Source organism: Crinia signifera, chromosome 7 (genome assembly GCF_055691185.1).
Source record: "Crinia signifera chromosome 7, ASM5569118v1, whole genome shotgun sequence".
Taxonomy (NCBI): domain Eukaryota; kingdom Metazoa; phylum Chordata; class Amphibia; order Anura; family Myobatrachidae; genus Crinia; species Crinia signifera.
The window spans coordinates 27,148,954-27,170,738 of record NC_139223.1 but is presented as its reverse complement, the minus strand read 5'-3'; the positions used below and the strand labels follow the sequence as shown (position 1 = coordinate 27,170,738).

Here is a 21,785-nt window from a genome sequence, read left to right as displayed (position 1 = left end):
GCCCGCGGGCCAAATCCGGCCCGCCAGACCTTGTCATGTGGCCCATGCAGCCGCCGCCACCCACCCCCGCCTGGCGCCGATTACATTTCTGCAGGAAGCCATCACAGTGTGAGTGTCACATCACATTCAGTGACACTCACATGACTCGAGACTGAGAGACATACCTAACAACATGAGGAAGCCGGTGACACAGTCACTCCGCCGCGGCGCTCGCTGGGAGGTGGAGGGAGGCAGGACAGAGGACACAGACTTGTTAGTGTCACGTGCCCGACTCCTCCTGCGGGTAGCGGCTACGGCGCTGCCATGTGTGACACACGCCCGCCTGACAGCAGTGCCAGTGACACCGTGACGTGCATGCTGCTGCGGCTGCCTGTCGGACTTGGACGCCGGCCCGGCGGTGAGCTGCCTCCAGCAGTGGCATCAGTTGGCAGCAGTGGCATCAGTATATTTACTGTAAGTTCGGCAGTGGGGTGGGCACAGTTGTGTTGTCTCTAGTTGTCCAGACCAGCCTGTCCAGTCCAGAGTCCGTGGCCGGGCAGGCGGAGAGCCAGGCCAGCAGCACACAGCCGCAGCCTGAGCCCACAAATCTGCAGTGCGGCTGCCTCTGTCCAGGGTCATTATCATTATCTGTCCCACTGTCACCACCAGTGCAGAACTCTAGCGAGAGTCCTGCGAACCCAAAGGCCCAGGTCACCTGCTGGGCGATCTGACGTCACGTCACTGTGCCCTGTCCCAGGCTCCCAGCCAATCTCCCAGGCCCAACCAGCTCCGGCTGTTCCACTGTCACCAGTCCAGGACTCCAGGTAGTCCCCTTCTGCGGCCCTTTGAGGGTGACCAAACTGCTGATGCGGCCCCCGATAAATTTGAGTTTGACACCCCTGCTCTAGGACATCTGCCTATCGGGTGCAGCTCCAGGCAGGGTGTACAGACACGATCCCTTTCTATTAATAATCTAAACAAAACCATAGGAACTGTTATACACCCTGATGCCACCGACTCGCAGTGTAAATGAAGAGCGGACACAATAGTTACATGGGAAACACAGCCAGATGGGTTTAATGAGATCACACCAGAAACATTGGCAGTTCGCTCGGTAGCGTCACAGGAATCTTTACAGCGCCCTAAGACAGACACATGATTCTCATAGGTCTTCTAAATTAGTGCAAATAGTGACATAGAAAGAAACAGGAACAAACAAAAATGATATATTTATATATACATATACTGATCAGTGCATATACAATTACAAAACAATATAGAATGGCAACTTAACCACCAATCAGGCAGCGAGACCCAGGAGCACAGAACCAGTCTGCAGCCAACTCAACCCATTGTAAACTGTGCATGCAGGACTGGGCGCATGGAGCAGCAGCTAAAATAAATAGATCAGTGCAGGGTATGCCAGGACCGGATAATAGGACACTAGGCTAGAAGGAGGAGCCCCCCTGCCTGCTGGGAGTTGTAGTACGCACCAACAGTACAAGGCTGGACACCACAGTTTGTAGGAACATGGGCTCCGGTTAGGAATCATAAATGGGAGAACGGTCCTGCAATTTCTGTATAAAGCAGCAGCAGTATCTTGTAACCCTCACACTCCCAGTGCTGGTTAAACTACGATTCCCATGAGCCCATTATCGGTAGCGAATGGTGTTTGAGATACCTACAGGGACCTGTTGGAAGGTGGACTACTTCCCCCGCAGCTTCCTCCTGAATACCGACAGGTTATCAGAACACGTGCCCCGTACAGTAATTCACCGTGTTGCCAAAGTGGACACTTTCTAGGCAGCAGCCAATCAGCTCCTAACTGTCACGTTAGAGGCAGAGTTTGAACAATGACATTCTGGAGCTGATTGGCTGCTGCTTTATCAACTTCACCTTTGACACTTCTCCAGGGTTCCGAAAGAGCTCCTTTCATGATGGGACAGTATAATGTAACATTATATTTTATTAAAGAGTATTTCTTTCATATTTCCATGCCTTTTTACCAGTGGCGTCAGCAGTGTATCGCCCGACAATCTCGCCCTTAGGATTTCTTGGCGACTTTTTAAACGGAAATTGCCATTTCAAATCTATAAAAATTCTAGAAACGTTTAAATTGTGGCACTAACGGACCTTCTCCCGCTCTTCTATTACGGCTCTTGTATACCTGAAATGAGACTGTAAGCTCTGCTGCTGCGGGGGACGGGACGTATGTCCCAGAATAAAATTCTATGATCAACCAGTCGATTGTTGACAATGACAATAGGTCGACACAGGAAAAGGTGTTGACATGAGTTTTTCATGTAATTTTTTTTAACCGACTTATTCTTACTCCAAATGAACATAGACTAGGATTGTTTGCACTGAGAAAATCACGTAAACCCTTTCCAGTGTCAACTATATTCTTGTCAACCTAAAGCCTGTCAACCTGCTCCATGTGTCATGTTGACTGTCAACCTGTGGGGTGGGGGGTAGACGACAACACACTATAATACACAGAGGGGTGAGAGCTGCCTGACTGAACACATAGGACACAAACATGCAAAAGCCTAAAATTGGTGGGACTATGAGAGTTGCACAAGTCACAGTTTCAATATTTGGCACCTCTAATATCTCCGGCCAGTCCACGTATGGTAGCAGAAGGTGATTAGTAAATTAGCCGGAAAGCACCAGAATCATAGAGAGATGGCAGACGTCCCAGCAGGCTGTGCTACGCTGGGACCTATACCTGGAATCACACACTACCGCTGGCAAATCAGCACCTGTGCTGCAACAGGAGACATCCAGGCGTCTGGACAGGACAGGCAAGTCACAAGGTCTGACTGAGCCGGTATATGGTTATTAAAAAGCCTGGCAGGACACAATGTTCCCGTTACTCGTCCCATGACCAATGCAATGTCCTGGGTGGGCAACAGGTGGCATTCTCAGCGCAGAACTAGGCCAAGAGGCTCATACGCTGTATAATGAGATAAGAAGTAATGGTGTCCTGAGGCTGCATGCAGAATATGGGCCTGACCTCTAGGGAGTTTAGCTGAGAATCACTATGGGACATTACGTGCGGTGGCAGGTTGTTTACTACAACAAACTTCACTCCTCCTGTAGCTGGATGAAGGCCATAGAATACGGAGACCTGAAATGAGAGCTCGTCTATTTAAATATCCTCTATTCCCATCAATGTCTGCAAAGAGTCTTTTAATCGGACCCCCAACCATGATTTAACCCTTGAATATATATAACCTGGAACATAAACATCCTAAGATGACGACACAATCCAGTTACTAAATACATGGTATCTGTCACCGGTCTGACACGCGTTACAGGCTTGTGGAACCCCCGTGTGGATAGTTTACGCTTTGGTTGGTTTAAACTCCACTTTCCATACGCAAAATTATCCCAACGTTCTAAAGCTGTGTACACACTGAGCAATATGATCGCTGGCAATATATCGCTCAGTGTCCCGTTATCATCAGTGACCAGAGATGATCGCTGATGAAAATGACACAGTGCCGGGAGAAGAGGCAGGGGAAGTCGCTGGTCGGAGGAGAAAGCTCCATGGAGCAGTGCCCATTAGGGGGCTGAATACGGGAGCGCGCACCCGGCGATTTATCACCGGTGCACTCTCCAATTTCTGGAAATCTGGACTCTTAGCGACCAGATTGCCAGCGATAAATAACCGTGTGTGCACAGCTTCAGGGGGAGATGTATCAAATCTTGGAGATAAAAAGGAGAGATCACCAGTCAGCTCCCAACTGTCAATTTGCAGGCTAAGTTTAAAAAAAATGACAGGAGCAGATTGCTTGGTAGAATGACTCCTACCGCTCTCTAGAAGGGTAGGAGTCATTCTGTCGACACCTGAAATAGGTCCACATGGGTAAGGTTGTCATGGTCGAAAAAGTCGACACCAGCATTGGGTCGACAATGGGAATGTCAACAGTCAAAAGGTCAGCATGAGTTTCACTAGTTTTTTTGTCCCAAATGTGGACATGGACATGTCCATTTTATTCTCCCACCACGCCGTAATGGATGGTAGGGCATGAAATACCATGTTGACTTCTCCATTGTTGACCTAATGCCTGTGTTGACCTTTCCGACCTTACCCATGTCACCTATGTCAGGTATCGACCTTCACAGAATCGATCCAATGACCGTATCCAATCTGGAGAACCAAGCACCTTGGTAGGTGCCAGGCACGTCCCCAAAAAAGACGTCAGCAGGCGAGGCTCATCCACATTCAAAGTGCCCCCTTTCTCCCAGTGCTCTGCCCTGTCGTGATCCTGGAGGGATCGCTAGTACACAGGTTCTCAAAGTCGGTTCTCGGACAACACACGGTGCATGTTTTGCAGGTTCTCTCACAGAATCAAGTGACATAATTAGTTCCGCCTGTGGATCTTTTAGTCAGTCAGTCAGTAATGAGTGCACCTATCAGGTGACCTGGAAAACGTGACTGTGTGGGGTCCTGAGGACAGAGTTTGAGAACCACTGCTCTTGTACTTTATCTCTCTCCCCAAGGTTTGATACGTTTCCCTAGGAGTGATTATCCAACAGCTGCGCGCGCGCTCTCTCTCTCTCGGCCGACGTGTCAAGAGCTGAACTAATAGAAGAACGCAGCTCATCTATAAGTAGAGTAAGGAGCAGCCTCCTCGTGACTCAGGGAGGACGGTGGCTCAGAGCAATTAGATATGCTGAATATTTCTTCATTACACAAAATGCCTCATTCCACTGTGTGCTAGTGCGAGACGTCACGGCTCCAATTCGCAGGACACAGCAGCATTGTGTAGGAATAACCAAAATATATGTGTGTAAAGCAGATCACATCACACCCCACATTCCTCGGAGTTCCTGGTCCTCCTTTCACACTGACACCGGCGGCTGCCTCCTGGCCTAGGATCTCAGCAGCTTAATATCTAGAGATGAGCACGCTCTCGAAAATATCACCGACATGTAAACGGACAAACAAGGCTTTAAAATAAAATCTCAAAGTTCCTTTATGGCCTAAGGTGCAAAACTGCCATGCTCCGGAAACGTCTGTACATCCACAGCTCCCTATGGGAGAAATGGCTTCACATTACATTCCAGGCTTCAGATTTTGTATAAAACGCTGGGGATGTAGTCGAACCTGAGCACAGGAAGGAGCCGCGTCCCCGATTCCCTCAGGTAATGCATTTTGAGAAGCTCCGAGAGGTATTCCACTATCTTGCTGTCCTCCTGAGTGAGCCCCAGCAGCTGCTGTAGGAAAGCCGCCCTGCGCTGCGCAATGGACTCCTCGCTCTCCTTCTCCCGGATCGGGAGGTGCACGTGTGGGCAGAAGGTGAAGAGGAATGCCTTGGAGCTGAGCTGGGTCAGCATGCTCTGAACATGCATGTAATAAGTGCTGCCCTTTCTGATCTGCGTGCGGTGGTCTGCCAGCCTCTGTAAGAGTGTCCCCCGGTACACTGGGCAGCGCAGAGTTTTGTTGTCCGCATCCAAGACGCTGGTGTAACGGCTGTAACGGTTCAGGGAGTGGAGGGTGTTGGCGCCTGACGGAGTAACCCCTCTGCAGCAGAATAAACATCATAATAGCAATTATAGTTAATAAAATGGTTTAAAACATTAGCACAGGCATGTCCAAACTGCGGCCCTCCAGCTGTTGTGAAACTACACATCCCAGCATGCCTTGCCACCGTTTTAGCATTCCCTAATAACAAAACGGTGGCAAGGCATGATGGGACTTGTAGTTCCACAACAGCTGGAGGGCCATAGTTTTGGCATGCCTGCATTAGAACATTATAATATTACCTTGTCCATAACAGTACAAGCTTAGGGTACATTCTAGCACCCTACACCTTTCAAAACCTCTGCAGTTCCTCTTTCTGGCCAGGAGTGTCGCTCTGTTGTGGTGCTTAAAGCACAGCATGGTCTTGATTTCAGCACCATAATACAGACCAGAGTGTGCTTTAAGCAACGCAGAAGAGTGACACCCAAGGCAGGAATGAGCGCCAATACAAGCCTGTAATGAGACAGGGCAGAATTTGGGCGATTACAGCGGGCAAGAAATCTGCCATTTTTTATTGTTATTTGGCCAATTGCTATTTGGCCACCAGAGTTAAGCTGGTCATACATCTACAGATTTATTGTCCGATGTGGCTGGTTGGAACAAAAACCTGGTAATGGATGAGAGCAAATGACAGGTGACCATTTGCTTTGAAATGCTGGAAAACTGCCAAAACCTGTCATTCAGATTCAGGTTATTGCTCCAACCAGTCAGACTTGACAATCAATCTGTAGATGTATGACCAGCTTAATGGAAGATGTAACAATTTAGACTACATTCTGATATAAGGCGTTATGGGAACAGAACAGTTGCCCACATGGGTGTACAGCTGACAAATTCTATATTTAAAGTCTATAAAGCAAGAGGCATCATTAGAACAAAAACTTCTGGCAAGCAGTCATTTATGGACATCATGTAATGCAATTAGGTAAGGCGTACTGCCTGAGGTGTACAACGTGATAATGTGAGGTGTGTGTAGGGGCCAGATACACGAAGCTTCAAAAGTGATAAAATGGAGAGTGATAAACAGCCAGCCAATCCGCTCCTGCCTGACAATTTTTAAACAGACTGTGACATGGCAGGTAGGAGCTGATTGGCTGGCTGTTTATCACTCTCCATTTTATCACTTTTGAAGCTTAGTGCATCTGGCCCTAGGTGATGTAGGTGGGTATTCAATCCCGGCTGCTATTACCAGCACTCAACTATTTAATGCTGCAGTTTCTGACAGCATTGAAGGTGGTTTCCAACAAAAGAGATCAGATTTTCAAAAAAAGTCGGATCTGTTTTGTCGGAATCGTCAACGGAATGTCGATTTGCGCACTTTCCGACACTGTTTTAAATCGGAAGAAACGAAAACGTCCCAGGATTTCAACTGTGGGGATGTTCAGACAGTCAGAATCTCGAATTGAATACCCCCCTTAATAGGATAACTTAGGCTGGGTATGCACTATATCGCCCACCCACCGCCAAGGATATGACAACTGGACAGGCGAATATAAACGCCCGCCCAGTTGTAATGTCTGACTAGACCTATAGATAATGTACATTCTAGCGCCAGACCCCCTTTCAAAACCCATGCAATGCCTCTTTCCTGCCTGGAGTGTCGATCTTTGCTGTGGTGTGTCTAGCACAGTCAAGTCTGTATCACAATGCAGACCAGAATGTTCTAGTCGCAGCAAAGCAGACAGCGACACCTCAGGTAGAAAAGAGGAACTGCACAGGGTATGAAAGGAGCAGAGTGCTAGACTGAGTACTTTTCAAGTAGCTGATTGCTCAGTGTATGTATTTGTAGCTTGCAAAATAGTATGATTAAAGGGGTACGGGTAATGGTAGACATGCATTGGATCGATAGGGTTGGAAGGTTGACAGTTAAAAGGTTGACATGAGGTTCACTTTTTTGTCCCGAATGTCAACATGGACACTGTCAGTGTACCGCTACGCTCAGCACACTATTCTGTTCTCCCTCTATGCCCTAGTGAATGGTAAATACTAAATACCACATATTGGCTTTAAAAAAAAAAAACATGTGACAAACTTATGTCAACCTTTTGACGATCGATAAATTGTTAATGAGATGCATGACACAGATATCGTTAACCCCTTTAGTGTTTTTTTTTTGTAAGGTAGCGTTCCCCACTGGGCGAGTTTTTTAGCGGGGACTGCTCCCTAAAAAACACACCACTGTCTCTCTTGGGTCTTGGCAGCACCGCTGAGCACTAGATCAGCCGCTGCCCGGCCCGACGTTACACAGTCACATCGCAGCCTCTCACACAGCTGGGGGTGGGGGAGAGAATTTTCCATTTGCCAGTCTGGGCACTAAAGCACTGAAAATTCTCAGGATTACCACGGTTAATGATATATCATGAACATCGGCCAGTGTGTATGCTCAATATTGTTAACGACCATCCCACCCCCGCCTCATTGTCTGAACATGCAGCTCAATCTGACAAGATAGTCAGCAGCAGTGTAGGGGTCCCAGTGACCTGTGTATATGTTTCTCCAGCAGCATTGCTGATATAGGTAACAATATTAGCGCTGTCGGGAACCTCAAATCGTGCACCCAGCATATAGCGTAAATAAGAATTTGTCACTCTCCCATTACAGCCCAGGTTTTAACACTTTCCATGCTTGTTTCTAGAATGTAAATCACACTGAGGTAATAATTAAGTCACTTGTGCTTAACCACTGATATGCTTAAAACCTGGCCTGTTGGAAACTCATATTGCCTAAATTACAAAATTAAATCCCAGACTGAAGACACCGCACATGAGATCACAGCATAATTTCAGTTCCCTTTTCTTTGAAGTGAAATAATTACTCATGCAGAGAATGATGATCACACAATGGCCTTTATTCTGGTTCACTCGCAGAGGCAAATTCCTTCTCAAATGGACAAAACCATATTCACAGCAGGTGGGGCAGATTTAACATGTGCAGAGAGTTAGAATTGGGTGAGTTAATTTGTTGCTGTGCAGAGAAAATACTGACCGCTTTATTTTTACACTGCAATATAGATCTCACTTTGAAGTAAAACACCACCCACATCCAATTCATTCTGCACAAGTTACATCTGCCCCACCTGCAGTGCACATGGTTTTGTCCATTTGAGAAGGAACCAGAATAAGGGCCAATTGCTTATGAATACAACACAGGACACTCCTTGTAATATATAAAATACTTTACCTCTGTAGACCAATCAATTTCCACTTCTGAAAATCCACTATGTGCAGTGGGGAAGTCACCCAGGGCTTTACTGGCTTGGCAACATGTCCGTAGTTGGGGACAAACACAGACAAAGCAGTCACGAGTCTCTTCACAAAGGCTTCCTCTTCGCCCAGCACTACAAGAGTTCTCCCACTCAAGAGAGAGTAAATGGCGGGGTGGGAGAAGGGGTACTGTCTGATGAACATCAATGCGTTTTGGCCAGCTTTTCTTTTTTGGCGGTTGGTGACATTGGTGATAGGGGGTGGGGAAGGGGTCCTGTCAGAACATGTAGACGCACTGCTTCTATAACTTGTGGAATCGGAGTACTCATCAAGAGTATGTCTTTCTGCATCTCTGCTGCTCAGTAAGTAGCTCAATTCGGGAGTAGGGACTATTTCCCTAGTAGTATTGTCCACCTGTTCTACCAGGAAGGTCACCTGACTAGAAGGCTGACCCAGGTGTTTGCCTGCCTGCGGGGGGACTCTAACAACAGGGCTATCAGCACAATGTTCTAGCACTGTATCTCCAGTTAGCTCTTCTGGACTTGATGTATCTGCCCTTATACAGCAAGCAGGGTCAACCGCCACATCATCCTCAGAGGCGGCATAGCCCTTCATGGCATCCGCCTCATTGGCAGTAGGACTGTCGTGCTGCTCTCTAATCAGCTCCTCTACACAGGGATCTTCTTCATCAATAGCTATTTGGTAGGTTCCCCGAAAATCCTCGGGGATCACAGTGTCAGAAGTACATGTGCTTAGAACCTCAATACTGTCCTCACTAATGGTTCTTCTGCTACCTGCCTTCCTCCTCGGAGGCTGCGGACTTGGGTGCAGCCTCAGGCATGGCTGACTCTCTGAGTGAATGAGTGAGTTCGACTTCTCAGTCCTTAAGACCTCAATGCTGTCGCCGCTACTGAAACTCCCTTTGGCATCGACATCAAGAAATTCAACATGTCCATGGTTATCGCCGGTACACGGGGCAGACTCCTCTCCATCACGTTCACCATTAAATCTCTCCTGCTCGATTTTGATAGGAACAGACTCCACGCTAGACTTGTATGATTCTGTATTTGCTAAAGGCTTCGAGCTTTTAGGGTCTTCCATGAATCTGGAGCTTTGCATAGGTTGGGGAATCAACAAGTTATCAGAGTACTGCCGGTCCGCCAACTTCGAATCCCATGTGGACACATCCTCAAATAGGAAATTTGCAATGGCTTGTTGCCCCAAGAGGGTCTTATCAAGATGACTCATTAATAAGTAGCTGACATCCCCCCTATATCGTTTTTCAACGCCTGTCAGTAGGTTGATTGTTTGCGTGAAGAAGTAAATATCAACCAGCTCCTCCAACGTCTTCAGCTTTTTATCGAAGCATTTGGACGATTTGGCCTTGATAAACTTAGGAGTGTAAGAGGCCCGAGGGATGTACGGGTCTGCCTCGTTGGTACCTTCATGTTCAGAGGCTGCTGCCTGTTCCGACTCTTGTGGAGTGGCCTCGTCTGGGGAGCTTTCTGGGATGTAAGGCTGGTACTCATCATCTTTTAAATGCCTATAAGGGTACAACCGTATTTGTTTCAGCAGGTCCTGATGCTCGATGATGGATTTCTCCACGTTGGCCAGCTCATTGGCTTTCTCGATGGCCTGGGTGGTGTAGAAGCCCTTGTCATCTGTCCTCTGCTGGTCCTCCATCTCAGTCAGCAGCACCATCCGGGTGTAGTCCAGGTCTTTCAGCTTCTTCTCCAGCTCATTCGCGAAGGCCTTGCGATTGCCAGTCTTCAGGCAGTCCGAGGCCTTGGAAAAGTCACCGGAGAGCTCCAAAAACTGCTGCATGATCTTGTCCTCATCGGTGGAGATATAGGCCATGCAGAAAGGCCGGACGAAGCCCCGGGCCTCCAGGTCATACAGGGTGAGGTGGTGGACGTAGGCGAAGGCGCCCTCCTTGGAGTCGCCCAGGACCACCTTAGAGTCCTCCACGAAGTTGAGCTTGGGGTAGGAAGTGCCTGGTGGGTGGCCAACGAAGGAGGCCTGGTAGTCCACTGACATAATGCGCAGGGAGAAGTAGTTCAGGTCGAAGACCCCTCGGACCTGGGGGTCGTCCGGTATGGTGAGCAGCGGCTGCGGCCCCACCTGCTCGGAGAACTCTGAGATGAGAATGAAGTCCCGGGAGAACTTGGCTCCGGACAGCCGGGACCAGGGGCTGCTCTCCGCCTCCGAGTAAGGGAAGAGGGGCACCGAGTACTCCTCCGGCAGACCGGGGGAGCCCCGCTGGGGGCTATCGTACTCTTCCTCCCTGGTGAAGGCCACCAGGTCCGGAGACCCGATCATCGTCCCTTCCGATGACCACCCGACAGCAGCCAGCGCCGCTCTCCGTCCTCCCTCCTCTCTCGCTCGTTCACAGCAGCTGTCTCACAGCAGACAGGGGGAAGCCATCTTGGAGGATGGACCACATGACCACCGCGTGACGTCACGCCGCCTCTGGCCGGAGCTGGGAAGCTAGACCAAGCCAGAACCTGGGGAGACCAGGGGCCGGCTTTTTAGGTTGGGCGGACCGCCGACGTCCTTCACCGGCCTGACCCGAACCCGACAGCCGACTAAAAGTCGGTGAACGGGTGCACGTTGCATGCCGGGACTTGTAGTCCGGCGCCGGTCACGTGACACGGGGTAGTTCTTTGGGGAAAACATTGGGGGAGGGGCGCGACGGTGCGCATGCGCGGTACACAGGATGGCCGCTGTGGATATCAGAGGTGGGTATGTTGTCTCCGCCGCTAATTAGCGACATAACTGAGGCAAATACGCTCATACTTCATATACTGAGTCCTTGCAACGTGTCTGCCGCTATACTGCAGCTTGTGAGCCCTCATCTGGGGTTTGTGCTCATACAGCCACCACCCTGTGTACCCAGGCATAATGGGTTTGTGAAACCTCATTCTGGTCCCTATGTACCCAGGCGCTGCCGCTGTCACTACTGCAGTCTGGACGCTATATACCCATTCATTTTCAGTAATATAGTATATCAGGCATGATATATGGCCCTCCAGCTGTTGTGAAACTACAAGTCCCATCATGCCTTGCCACAGTTTTGCTATTAGGGAATGCTAAAACTATGGCAAGGAATGCTGGGATGTGTAGTTTTACAACAGCTAGAGGGCCACAGTTTGGCCATACCTGTAGTATATACTGTACTCATGCATTGTAAAAAATACCGGCTGGTTCCAGACCTCATTCTCCTTTTATACTGGCAGATAACTTGCTAGGTATATCCTGGGTTGACAGCTCTTGGATCCCAATATTAAACAATGCGACTGTGCTTGACTACTTCTCGGAGAGGAGCAACCCTTTCTACGACAGGACCTGCAATAATGAGGTGGTGAAAATGCAAAGATTAACACTAGATCATCTCAAGTAAGTTCTCCAGAAAGCCATATTGTCAACATTTACATTTATTTTCATGGTAAAATTTATTTATAATGATATTATTATACATGTTTTTATATTAAAGATGGTTGTTGTAAAGTGGTGTGATAGGTCAACCAGCAGGACCAATATATGCTTGCGTAGCCCTTGGGATACAGGGGAAATGTATTCAATCTTCTACAGCAGGCATTCCCAACCACGGTCCTCAAAGCACACCATCAGTACAGGTTTTAAGCCCCGTACACAAGGGGGAGATATATTGCTCAGCCATATATTGCTAGAAATATATGGCTGAGCAATATATTGCTCAGTTTCTCCTTTTCATCAGCGACCAGAGATGGTCGCTGATGAAAGGTAACCTCTGCCGGCAGTGCCGCAGCGGTAATCAGCTAGTCGCAGGAGCATGTTCCTGCGACCAGCGATTAGAATGGGGCTGAAAACGGGAGCACGCACCCGGCGATTTATCGCCGGGGCACACTCCCAATCACTGGCAATATGGTCGCCTGCGACCATATTTCCAGCGATTTCAGCCCCAATCGCCCCCGTGTGTACACAGCTTTAGAGATATCCAGGCTTGAGCACAGGTGACTTAATTAGTACCTGAGCTAGTTTGATTCAACCATCTGTGCTGAAGCCTGGATATCACTAAAACCTGCACTGTTGGTGTGCCTTGAGGACCGTGGTTGGGAATGCCTGCTTTACAGGGTCGAGTGATAAAGTGAAAGGTGATAACACATCAGCCAATCAGCTGTGTTTGAAAAATGACAGTTTGGAGGTGATTGGCTGGTATGTTTTCAACTTCTGCTTTATCTCCCCTTTACCAGGCTTAATACGTCTGCTCCAGTATAAAGGTGCCCATACACTAGTAAGATTTATCTTTAGATCTGGCTGGTTGGAACAAAAACATGGCTATGGATGAGTGACAGTTTGTCAGTTTTCCAGCATTTCCAAGCAAAGGGTCAACTGTCATTTGCTCTCATCTATAACCATGTTTTTGTTCCAACCAGACTGATCTGCAGATAAATCTGCGTGTGTATGGCCACCTTTAGGCACGCTGCATTGATTGATCTGTGTTGAAGAATCTGCTGACCGCATAAGTAGCTGTAGTAGATGTACCATCGGGTACCGGATGGCTGACAGACAGTCGGGATTCCGACAGTCATTACACAGACATCGGAATCCCAATTGTTAAAACCCCGACACTCGGGATCCCGACGGCCACCAGCTATTCGCCTTCGTGGGGGGTGGCGAGCGTAGTGAGCCACTGTGCCCACAGCGTGGCGAGTACAGCGAGCCCGCAGTCATTACACAGACATCGGAATCCCAATTGTTAAAACCCCGACACTCGGGATCCCGACGGCCACCAGCTATTCGCCTTCGTGGGGGGTGGCGAGCGTAGTGAGCCACTGTGCCCGCAGCGTGGCGAGTGCAGAGAGCCCGCAAGGGGGTTCGTGGATGGCAGGGCATGAAATACTGCCTGTCGGTTTAACAAAAAACAGTGAAAAACCCCATGTCGACCTAATGACCCTGTAATTCTAGACACGTGTCGACCTAATGACTGTTTAACAACTTGCTGGTGACCCAATGACCATATCCCAGTCTGCCCACCCCTGCATCCTCCACTATGCTATACTGCAGTAAAGACAAGCCATTGGGCCAGATGCAGCAAGCTTCCCAGAGTGATAAACAACCAGCCAATCCGCTCCCAACTACCATGTCTGTCTTGGAAAAATGACTATTAGGAGCCGAGTGGCTGGTTGTTTATCACTTTTTGAAGCTTAGTGCATCTGACCCATGGAGATAAATCCAAAATCATTCATGTATCTCTGCTATGGAAACTCCCAATAAGACAAGAACCTTAAGCTGCCATTCTTTCCGTAAGGGATTGTGCAGGGAGGAAATTGGCTATTCCATGTTCCACCATTGTTCTGTAGCACAGACATGTGACTACCATCTATACTATAAGAAGGCTTTGTAATGTACTTTATTCTGACTGTAAGCCCGCCATAGTTACATGCTGTCATATCCACTGCTGCTAATTGTGGGACTTCTCTGTTAGTCAGATGGTCGGTGTGGAGTATATATTGCTGCATGCTCAGGAGCCCATTCTGTTCATCATCAGGAAGCAGCAGAGGCAGTCTCCTACACAAGGTGAGTTATGATGCTTTTCTCTGTGGGCTTATTGAACATCAGTGTGTATCTGTGCCTCTGATATGACCTAGCCATCAGCAGTGATTCTGTGATCTCCGTCTGTCAATAGCAGTTTATGGGTGAGATGCATCAAAGCTAAAAATTAGGTGAAACCTCAGAAAAGGCCATTATTCCAGAGGTATGGATGCATTTCTGATATGTGCCGTGCTTCAGAATGCAATATGTTCTAGAGGTTGGACCTTGTAGTGCGTCTGCAATCTGCGCTGGCTCCTGTTCCCACACAGACTCTTCTGTAAGCGCCTCACCCTCACATACATGGAACTCTGTAACTCCACTGCTCCCTACATCTCCAACCTCATCTCCCTACATACTCCCTTCTGCCCTTTCCAGTCACCTCTCCTCTACCCTGGTCACTGCATCCCATGGAAGTAAGATTTCCCCCATGCTGCCCCCTTCACTGGAACAAGCTCCCTAGCTTTATTAGACTCTCCCTGACCTTGCAAAGCTTCACATGAGCATTGAAAACCCACCTGTTCACTAATGTGTATCCTTCTGCATAACCTAGTGCCGAGGCTGCTCTCCCTACCTGCTGCCTCATGTCCTGACCATCCCTGCCATGCTCACTTCCTGCCTTAGGCCTACTAGCCTGCATCTGATGTCACCTGTCTGTCTCCTCCACCGTCTAGATCAGGAGTCCTCAAACTATTTTGCTCTGGGACCCCATCAGATAATAAAAATGACAGGACCCCAGTAAGTTACTGCAGAAGGTCATCACAGGTGTAGTCAGCAGACAGCACATACATGGCAGCATTGTGGAGGCACAGAGTGATGGGAGGAATCTAATATACCATAACCCATCACATCACATGTGTAATCAGCAGACAGCACATACAGGGCAGCATTGTGGGGGCACAGAGTGATGGGAGGAGTCTAATATACCATAACCCATCACATCACACGTGTAGTCAGCAGACAGCACATACATGGCAGCATTGTGGGGGCACAGAGTGATGGGAGGAGTCTAATATACCATAACCCATCACATCACACGTGTAGTCAGCAGACAGCACATACATGGCAGCATTGTGGGGGCACAGAGTGATGGGAGGAGTCTAATATACCATAACCCATCACATCACATGTGTAGTCAGCAGACAGCACATACATGGCAGCATTGTGGGGGCACAGAGTGATGGGAGGAGTCTAATATACCATAACCCATCACATCACACGTGTAGTCAGCAGACAGCACATACATGGCAGCATTGTGGGGGCACAGAGTGATGGGAGGAGTCTAATATACCATAACCCATCACATCACATGTGTAGTCAGCAGACAGCACATACATGGCAGCATTGTGGGGGCACAGAGTGATGGGAGGAGTCAGATATACCATGACCGATCACATCACACGTGTAGTCAGCAGACAGCACATACATGGCAGCATTGTGGAGGCACAGAGTGATGGGAGGAGTCAGATATACCATGACCGATCACATCACATGTATAGACAGCAGACAGCACATACATGGCAGCATTGTGGAGGCACAGAGTGATGGGAGGAGTCTGATATACCATAACCCATCACATCACACGTGTAGTCAGCAGACAGCACATACATGGCAGCATTGTGGGGGCACAGAGTGATGGGAGGAGTCTAATATACCATAACCCATCACATCACACGTGTAGTCAGCAGACAGCACATAGATGGCAGCATTGTGGAGGCACAGAGTGATGGGAGGAGTCTAATATACCATAACCCATCACATCACACGTGTAGTCAGCAGACAGCACATACATGGCAGCATTGTGGGGGCACAACATGATGGGAGGAGTCTGATATACCATAACCCATCACATCACACGTGTAGTCAGCAGATAGCACATACATGGCAGCATTGTGGAGGCACAGAGTGATGGGAGGAGTCTAATATACCATAACCCATCACATCACATGTGTAGTCAGCAGACAGCACATACATGGCAGCATTGTGGGGGCACAGAGTGATGGGAGGAGTCTAATATACCATAACCCATCACATCACATGTGTAGTCAGCAGACAGCACATACATGGCAGCATTGTGGAGGCACAGAGTGATGGACGGAGTCTAATATACCATAACCCATCACATCACACGTGTAGTCAGCAGACAGCACATACATGGCAGCATTGTGGAGGCACAGAGTGATGGGAGGAGTCAGATATACCATAACCCATCACATCACACGTGTAGTCAGCAGACAGCACATACATGGCAGCATTGTGGGGGCACAGAGTGATGGGAGGAGTCTAATATACCATAACCCATCACATCACATGTGTAGTCAGCAGACAGCACATACATGGCAGCATTGTGGGGGCACAGAGTGATGGGAGGAGTCTGATATACCATAACCCATCACATGTGTAGTCAGCAGACAGCACATACATGGCAGCATTGTGGAGGCACAGAGTGATGGGAGGAATCTAATATACCATAACCCATCACATGTGTAGTCAGCAGACAGCACATACATGGCAGCATTGTGGAGGCGCAGAGTGATGGGAGGAGTCTAATATACCATAACCCATCACATCACACGTGTAGGCAGCAGACAGCACATACATGGCAGCATTGTGGAGGCATAGAGTGATGGGAGGAGTCTAATATACCATAACCTATCACATCACACGTGTAGTCAGCAGACAGCACATACATGGGAGCATTGTGGAGGCACATAGTGATGGGAGGAGTCTAATATACCATAACCCATCACATCACACGTGTAGTCAGCAGACACCACATACATGGCAGCATTGTGGAGGCACAGAGTGATGGGAGGAGTCAGATATACCATAACCCATCATATCACACGTGTAGTCAGCAGACAGCACATACATGGCAGCATTATGGAGGCACAGAGTGATGGGAGGAGTCAGATATACCATAACCCATCACATCACACGTGTAGTCAGCAGACAGCACATACATGGCAGCATTGTGGAGGCACAGAGTGATGGGTTATGGTATATCAGACTCCTCCCATCACTCTGTGCCTCCACAATGCTGCCATGTATGTGCTCTCTGCTGACTACACGTGTGATGTGATGGGTTATGGTATATCAGACTCCTCCCATCACTCTGTGCCTCCACAATGCTGCCATGTATGTGCTCTCTGCTGACTACACGTGTGATGTGATGGGTTATGGCTGGGGTAGCCAACCCTAGTACTCAAGAGCTACCAACAGTGCATGTTTTGCAGGTCTCCTCACAGAGTCACAAGTGAGCTCATTAGCTCCATCTGTGTATCTTTTAAAATGTGTCAGTGATTAATGAGTGCAGCTGTGCAGCAGCTAGGTTGTCTGGAAAATGTGAACTGTTGGTAGCTCTCATAGGCTAGGGTTGGCTACCACTGGGTTATGGTATATTAGACTCCTCCGATCACTCTGTGCCTCCACAATGCTGCCGTGTTTGTGCTGTCTGCTGACTACACATGTGATGTGATGGGTTATGGCATGGGTCCTCAAACTGCGGCCCTCCAGATGTTGTGAAACTACAAATCCCAGCATGCCTTGACACAGTTTTAACACTCCTTTATAGCAAAACTGTGGAAAGGCATGCTGAGATTTGTAGTTTCACAACCTCTGGAGGGCCGCAGTTTGAGAACCCATAGGTTATGGTATATTAAACTCCTCCCCTCACTCTGTGCCTCCACAATGCTGCCATGTATGTGCTGTCTGCTGACTACACGTGTGATATGATGGGTTATGGTATATCAGACTCCTCCCATCACCTCACACGTGTAGTCAGCAGACAGCACATACATGGCAGCATTGTGGGGGCACAGAGTGATGGGAGGAGTCTGATATACCATAACCCATCACATCACATGTGTAGTCAGCAGACAGCACAGACATGGCAGCATTGTGGGGGCACAACATGATGGGAGGAGTCTGAAGTAACAGACAATTCAACAGATTTTTTTAGACTCCTTGAATCACTGACTTAGATTAGAACAAGCATCAGTCTGATGATCAGCAACATGGAGTCGTGACCCCATGCTGACAAGGTCGGGACCCACTTTGGGGTCAGGACCCGCAGTTTGTGAACCGTTGGTCTAGATCGTAAGCTCCATGGAGCAGGGTCCTCTTGTTCTCACAGCCCCCTTCTCTTGCGCTTCAGTGCAGTGCTCTCTTACTTAGCGACCGCCTATACCCATGTCGTAATAGTTCATCTCTTCCAACCACAGCCTGCTCCTGGCAGTATGCGGACACCTCCTTTGTTTCCCTACATCTCAGCTGTACGGTGTACTGAGAACTGTGCTGCTAATCGTTACCTGTGCCCTGTTTTCAGTTACTGTAATGTTTAGATCTGTGTACCCTGTATTGATCGAATGTGTGCCCTATGTATGGCGCTGCCAATCAATTGTGGCACCTAATAAATAAAATGTAATAATAATAATAGTGCCTAATAAAAGCCTATAGGCCGCTTATCAAAAAGTTCATGGAGGAGGATCTAACCTGATCCCGCCCAGTGTCCCCTGTGAGGCATGCACAGATAGGACTTCCAGGTCATAAGTCCGGAAGTCCTATCATCAACAGACTTCTATCAGTAGAGTTGTCCTTCATGATGTCATTGAGGCATATGGCGTTATATGATGACCTGTATGTTACTGAATGACCCAACTTGGCTTGGATCTATAAGTCCTGCCAATAGAATAGACCTAAACACTATTCTATGTAATCTGGTTTAAAAAGAAAAATGTTTCCAATTTAGCCACAGCTGCGTGTGCCTGATTTGGAAATGCATTGTGGGTATTATTGCAGCTGGATTATCTCTTGTGTGGCCAGATCAGAGCTGTATGTGGCCCCTTCAGCCGCCTTTTATTATAACTCTTAACCTTTTTGGTACTTGTGTATTATCACGGCGCCCAAGATTTTCATTGCAGGGCATCTTATCTGATCGGCGATGCGATGCGATCCCATCCGATTATTATTTGTACAAGCACCCTGATGGGTGATTACTATGTTAAATGCACCCCCATTGTTAACGCCACCCTCACTATCAACGCCAACCTGAAGCGTAGCGAGCGGCGGCGGCACGCGTCCTCCGACCTTTTCATACCCCCACTATCCACGTCGGCGTGGAGTTGATTTTAGATAGTGTGGCGACTGCAGCGAGCCCGAAGCGTGGCGAGCGGACGCGAATTACTTCACATGTATTCCGCGTCACCTCGCGGGGCGCACTGTGCTCGCCACGCTTCAGGCTCGGTGGCTTAGTGGATAGTGGGGGTATATAAAGGACGGAGGACTCGTACCGCCGCCCCTCACGGGCTCGCTGTTTTTGCCACGCTTCGGGTTGGCGTTGATAGTGGGGGTGCATTTAACATTGTAATCACCCATCAGGGTGCTTGTACAATTAAAAATTGCATCGCATGGCATGCCATTTTAATGGCATGCGATGCTATGCAATATTTTATTGCACTGTGTAGGTGTTTTGACCCGAAAATCGCATCCCATCGCATACCACTAATTAAGGTATGCGATGCGATGCAATGGGCGCCGCGATAATACACAAGTACCACCTTTTTTTTATTTCCAGACTATTTTATTGTTCTTTTCTTTTTGAACTTTGTTTTTGTGTTCTTATGTGTTTTCATTCTCTATGCCATGATGCGCAGAATACCTTTTTTATGTATGACTTCCCTGTTTTAGTCCCAGATCATAGTTATACTGGCATTTAAAAGACCTGTATCTAATTGTGCTAACACATTGGGCAATATGTGATAGAGTCCAAGTTTGCCCTAGGTGTGGGATGCCGGCTGTTCTTGGACAGTTTTTAAAGCGGCAATTCTTTCCATGGCAATATTTTGCCTTATAAATGATCGCCGCTTTAGAAAAAAAAAAAAACCTCCGTCAGAGATCAGCCGACATCTCGCACCTTCCTTACGCTCGGACCCTGTTTGCTGACCTCAGATTCCATTTATTTTGCAGCTGTGCCCCTTGCAGATTACTACATTATTGCCGGAGTGATCTACCAAGCTCCAGACTTAGGATCTGTGATCAACTCCAGAACGGTAACCTTCATGTTTCTTGACTCTTCCCAGCCATGTGCTAAAGTTTACATTCACCCACGACATCGCTTCCTGAGCAGCACTGGGAAGCTTGGAAATGGTTATCCCAGTGGCTAGAGGTTCCTCTCCTAGACTGTGCTCCCATTCTCCCTAAACCGCATTAGGGCATTGAAGAGGTTTCCTATTAATGATTTAGAGATACAGGGCCGTATCCGATGTGCGGTGCGTGACCTGGGTTATTGTGAGCATGCGCACAAAATCAAGTAGCCGTGAGAGCGCACTGTATGACCTCTGTATTACTGTGAGAGCGCACTGTATGACCTCTGTATTACTGTGAGAACGCACTGTATGACCTCTGTATTGCCCTGAGAGCGCACTGTATGACCTCTGTATTGCCCTGAGAGCGCACTGTATGACCTCTGTATTGCCCTGAGAGCGCACTGTATGACCTCTGTATTGCTGTGAGAGCGCATTGTATGACCTCTGTATTGCCCTGAGAGCGCACTGTATGACCTCTGTATTGCCGTGAGAGCGCACTGTATGACCTCTGTATTACTGTGAGAACGCACTGTATGACCTCTGTATTGCTGTGAGAACGCACTGTATGACCTCTGTATTGCCCTGAGAGCGCACTGTATGACCTCTGTATTGCTGTGAGAGCGCATTGTATGACCTCTGTATTGCCCTGAGAGCGCACTGTATGACCTCTGTATTGCCGTGAGAGCGCACTGTATGACCTCTGTATTGCCGTGAGAGCGCACTGTATGACCTCTGTATTACTGTGAGAACGCACTGTATGACCTCTGTATTGCCCTGAGAGCGCACTGTATGACCTCTGTATTGCTGTGAGAGCGCATTGTATGACCTCTGTATTGCCGTGAGAGCGCACTGTATGACCTCTGTATTGCCCTGAGAGCGCACTGTATGACCTCTGTATTGCCGTGAGAGCGCACTGTATGACCTCTGTATTACTGTGAGAACGCACTGTATGACCTCTGTATTGCCCTGAGAGCGCACTGTATGACCTCTGTATTGCCGTGAGAGCGCACTGTATGACCTCTGTATTACTGTGAGAACGCACTGTATGACCTCTGTATTGCCCTGAGAGCGCACTGTATGACCTCTGTATTGCTGTGAGAGCGCACTGTATGACCTCTGTATTACTGTGAGAACGCACTGTATGACCTCTGTATTGACCTGAGAGCGCACTGTATGACCTCTGTATTGCCCTGAGAGCGCACTGTATGACCTCTGTATTGCCCTGAGAGCGCACTGTATGACCTCTGTATTGCTGTGAGAGCGCATTGTATGACCTCTGTATTGCCGTGAGAGCGCACTGTATGACCTCTGTATTGCCGTGAGAGCGCACTGTATGACCTCTGTATTGCTGTGAGAACGCACTGTATGACCTCTGTATTGCCCTGAGAGCGCACTGTATGACCTCTGTATTGC

General features: G+C 48.4%; 2 protein-coding genes across 2 annotated transcripts in view; one reads left to right on the top strand and one right to left on the bottom strand.

Annotated features, from left to right (window-relative positions):
- Window positions 1-1,028: 1,028 nt before the first annotated feature.
- On the bottom strand, window positions 1,029-11,310 carry SMCR8 (SMCR8-C9orf72 complex subunit). Its single transcript, XM_083152646.1, has 2 exons — window positions 8,693-11,310; window positions 1,029-5,512 (listed from the first exon to the last, which is right to left on the bottom strand). Exons 1-2 carry the CDS (start codon window positions 11,032-11,034, stop codon window positions 5,059-5,061), a joined length of 2,796 nt encoding a protein of 931 aa, XP_083008772.1. The 5' UTR covers window positions 11,035-11,310; the 3' UTR covers window positions 1,029-5,058.
- Window positions 11,201-21,785, top strand: part of MED6 (mediator complex subunit 6) — a 28,768-nt gene continuing 18,183 nt past the window's right edge. The window contains exons 1-4 of the mRNA XM_083152647.1: window positions 11,201-11,453; window positions 11,952-12,111; window positions 14,183-14,274; window positions 20,254-20,336. Of these exons, the coding sequence (XP_083008773.1) occupies window positions 11,432-11,453; window positions 11,952-12,111; window positions 14,183-14,274; window positions 20,254-20,336 (357 nt within the window). The 5' untranslated portion in view covers window positions 11,201-11,431. The remainder of the gene's footprint in view (window positions 11,454-11,951; window positions 12,112-14,182; window positions 14,275-20,253; window positions 20,337-21,785) is intronic.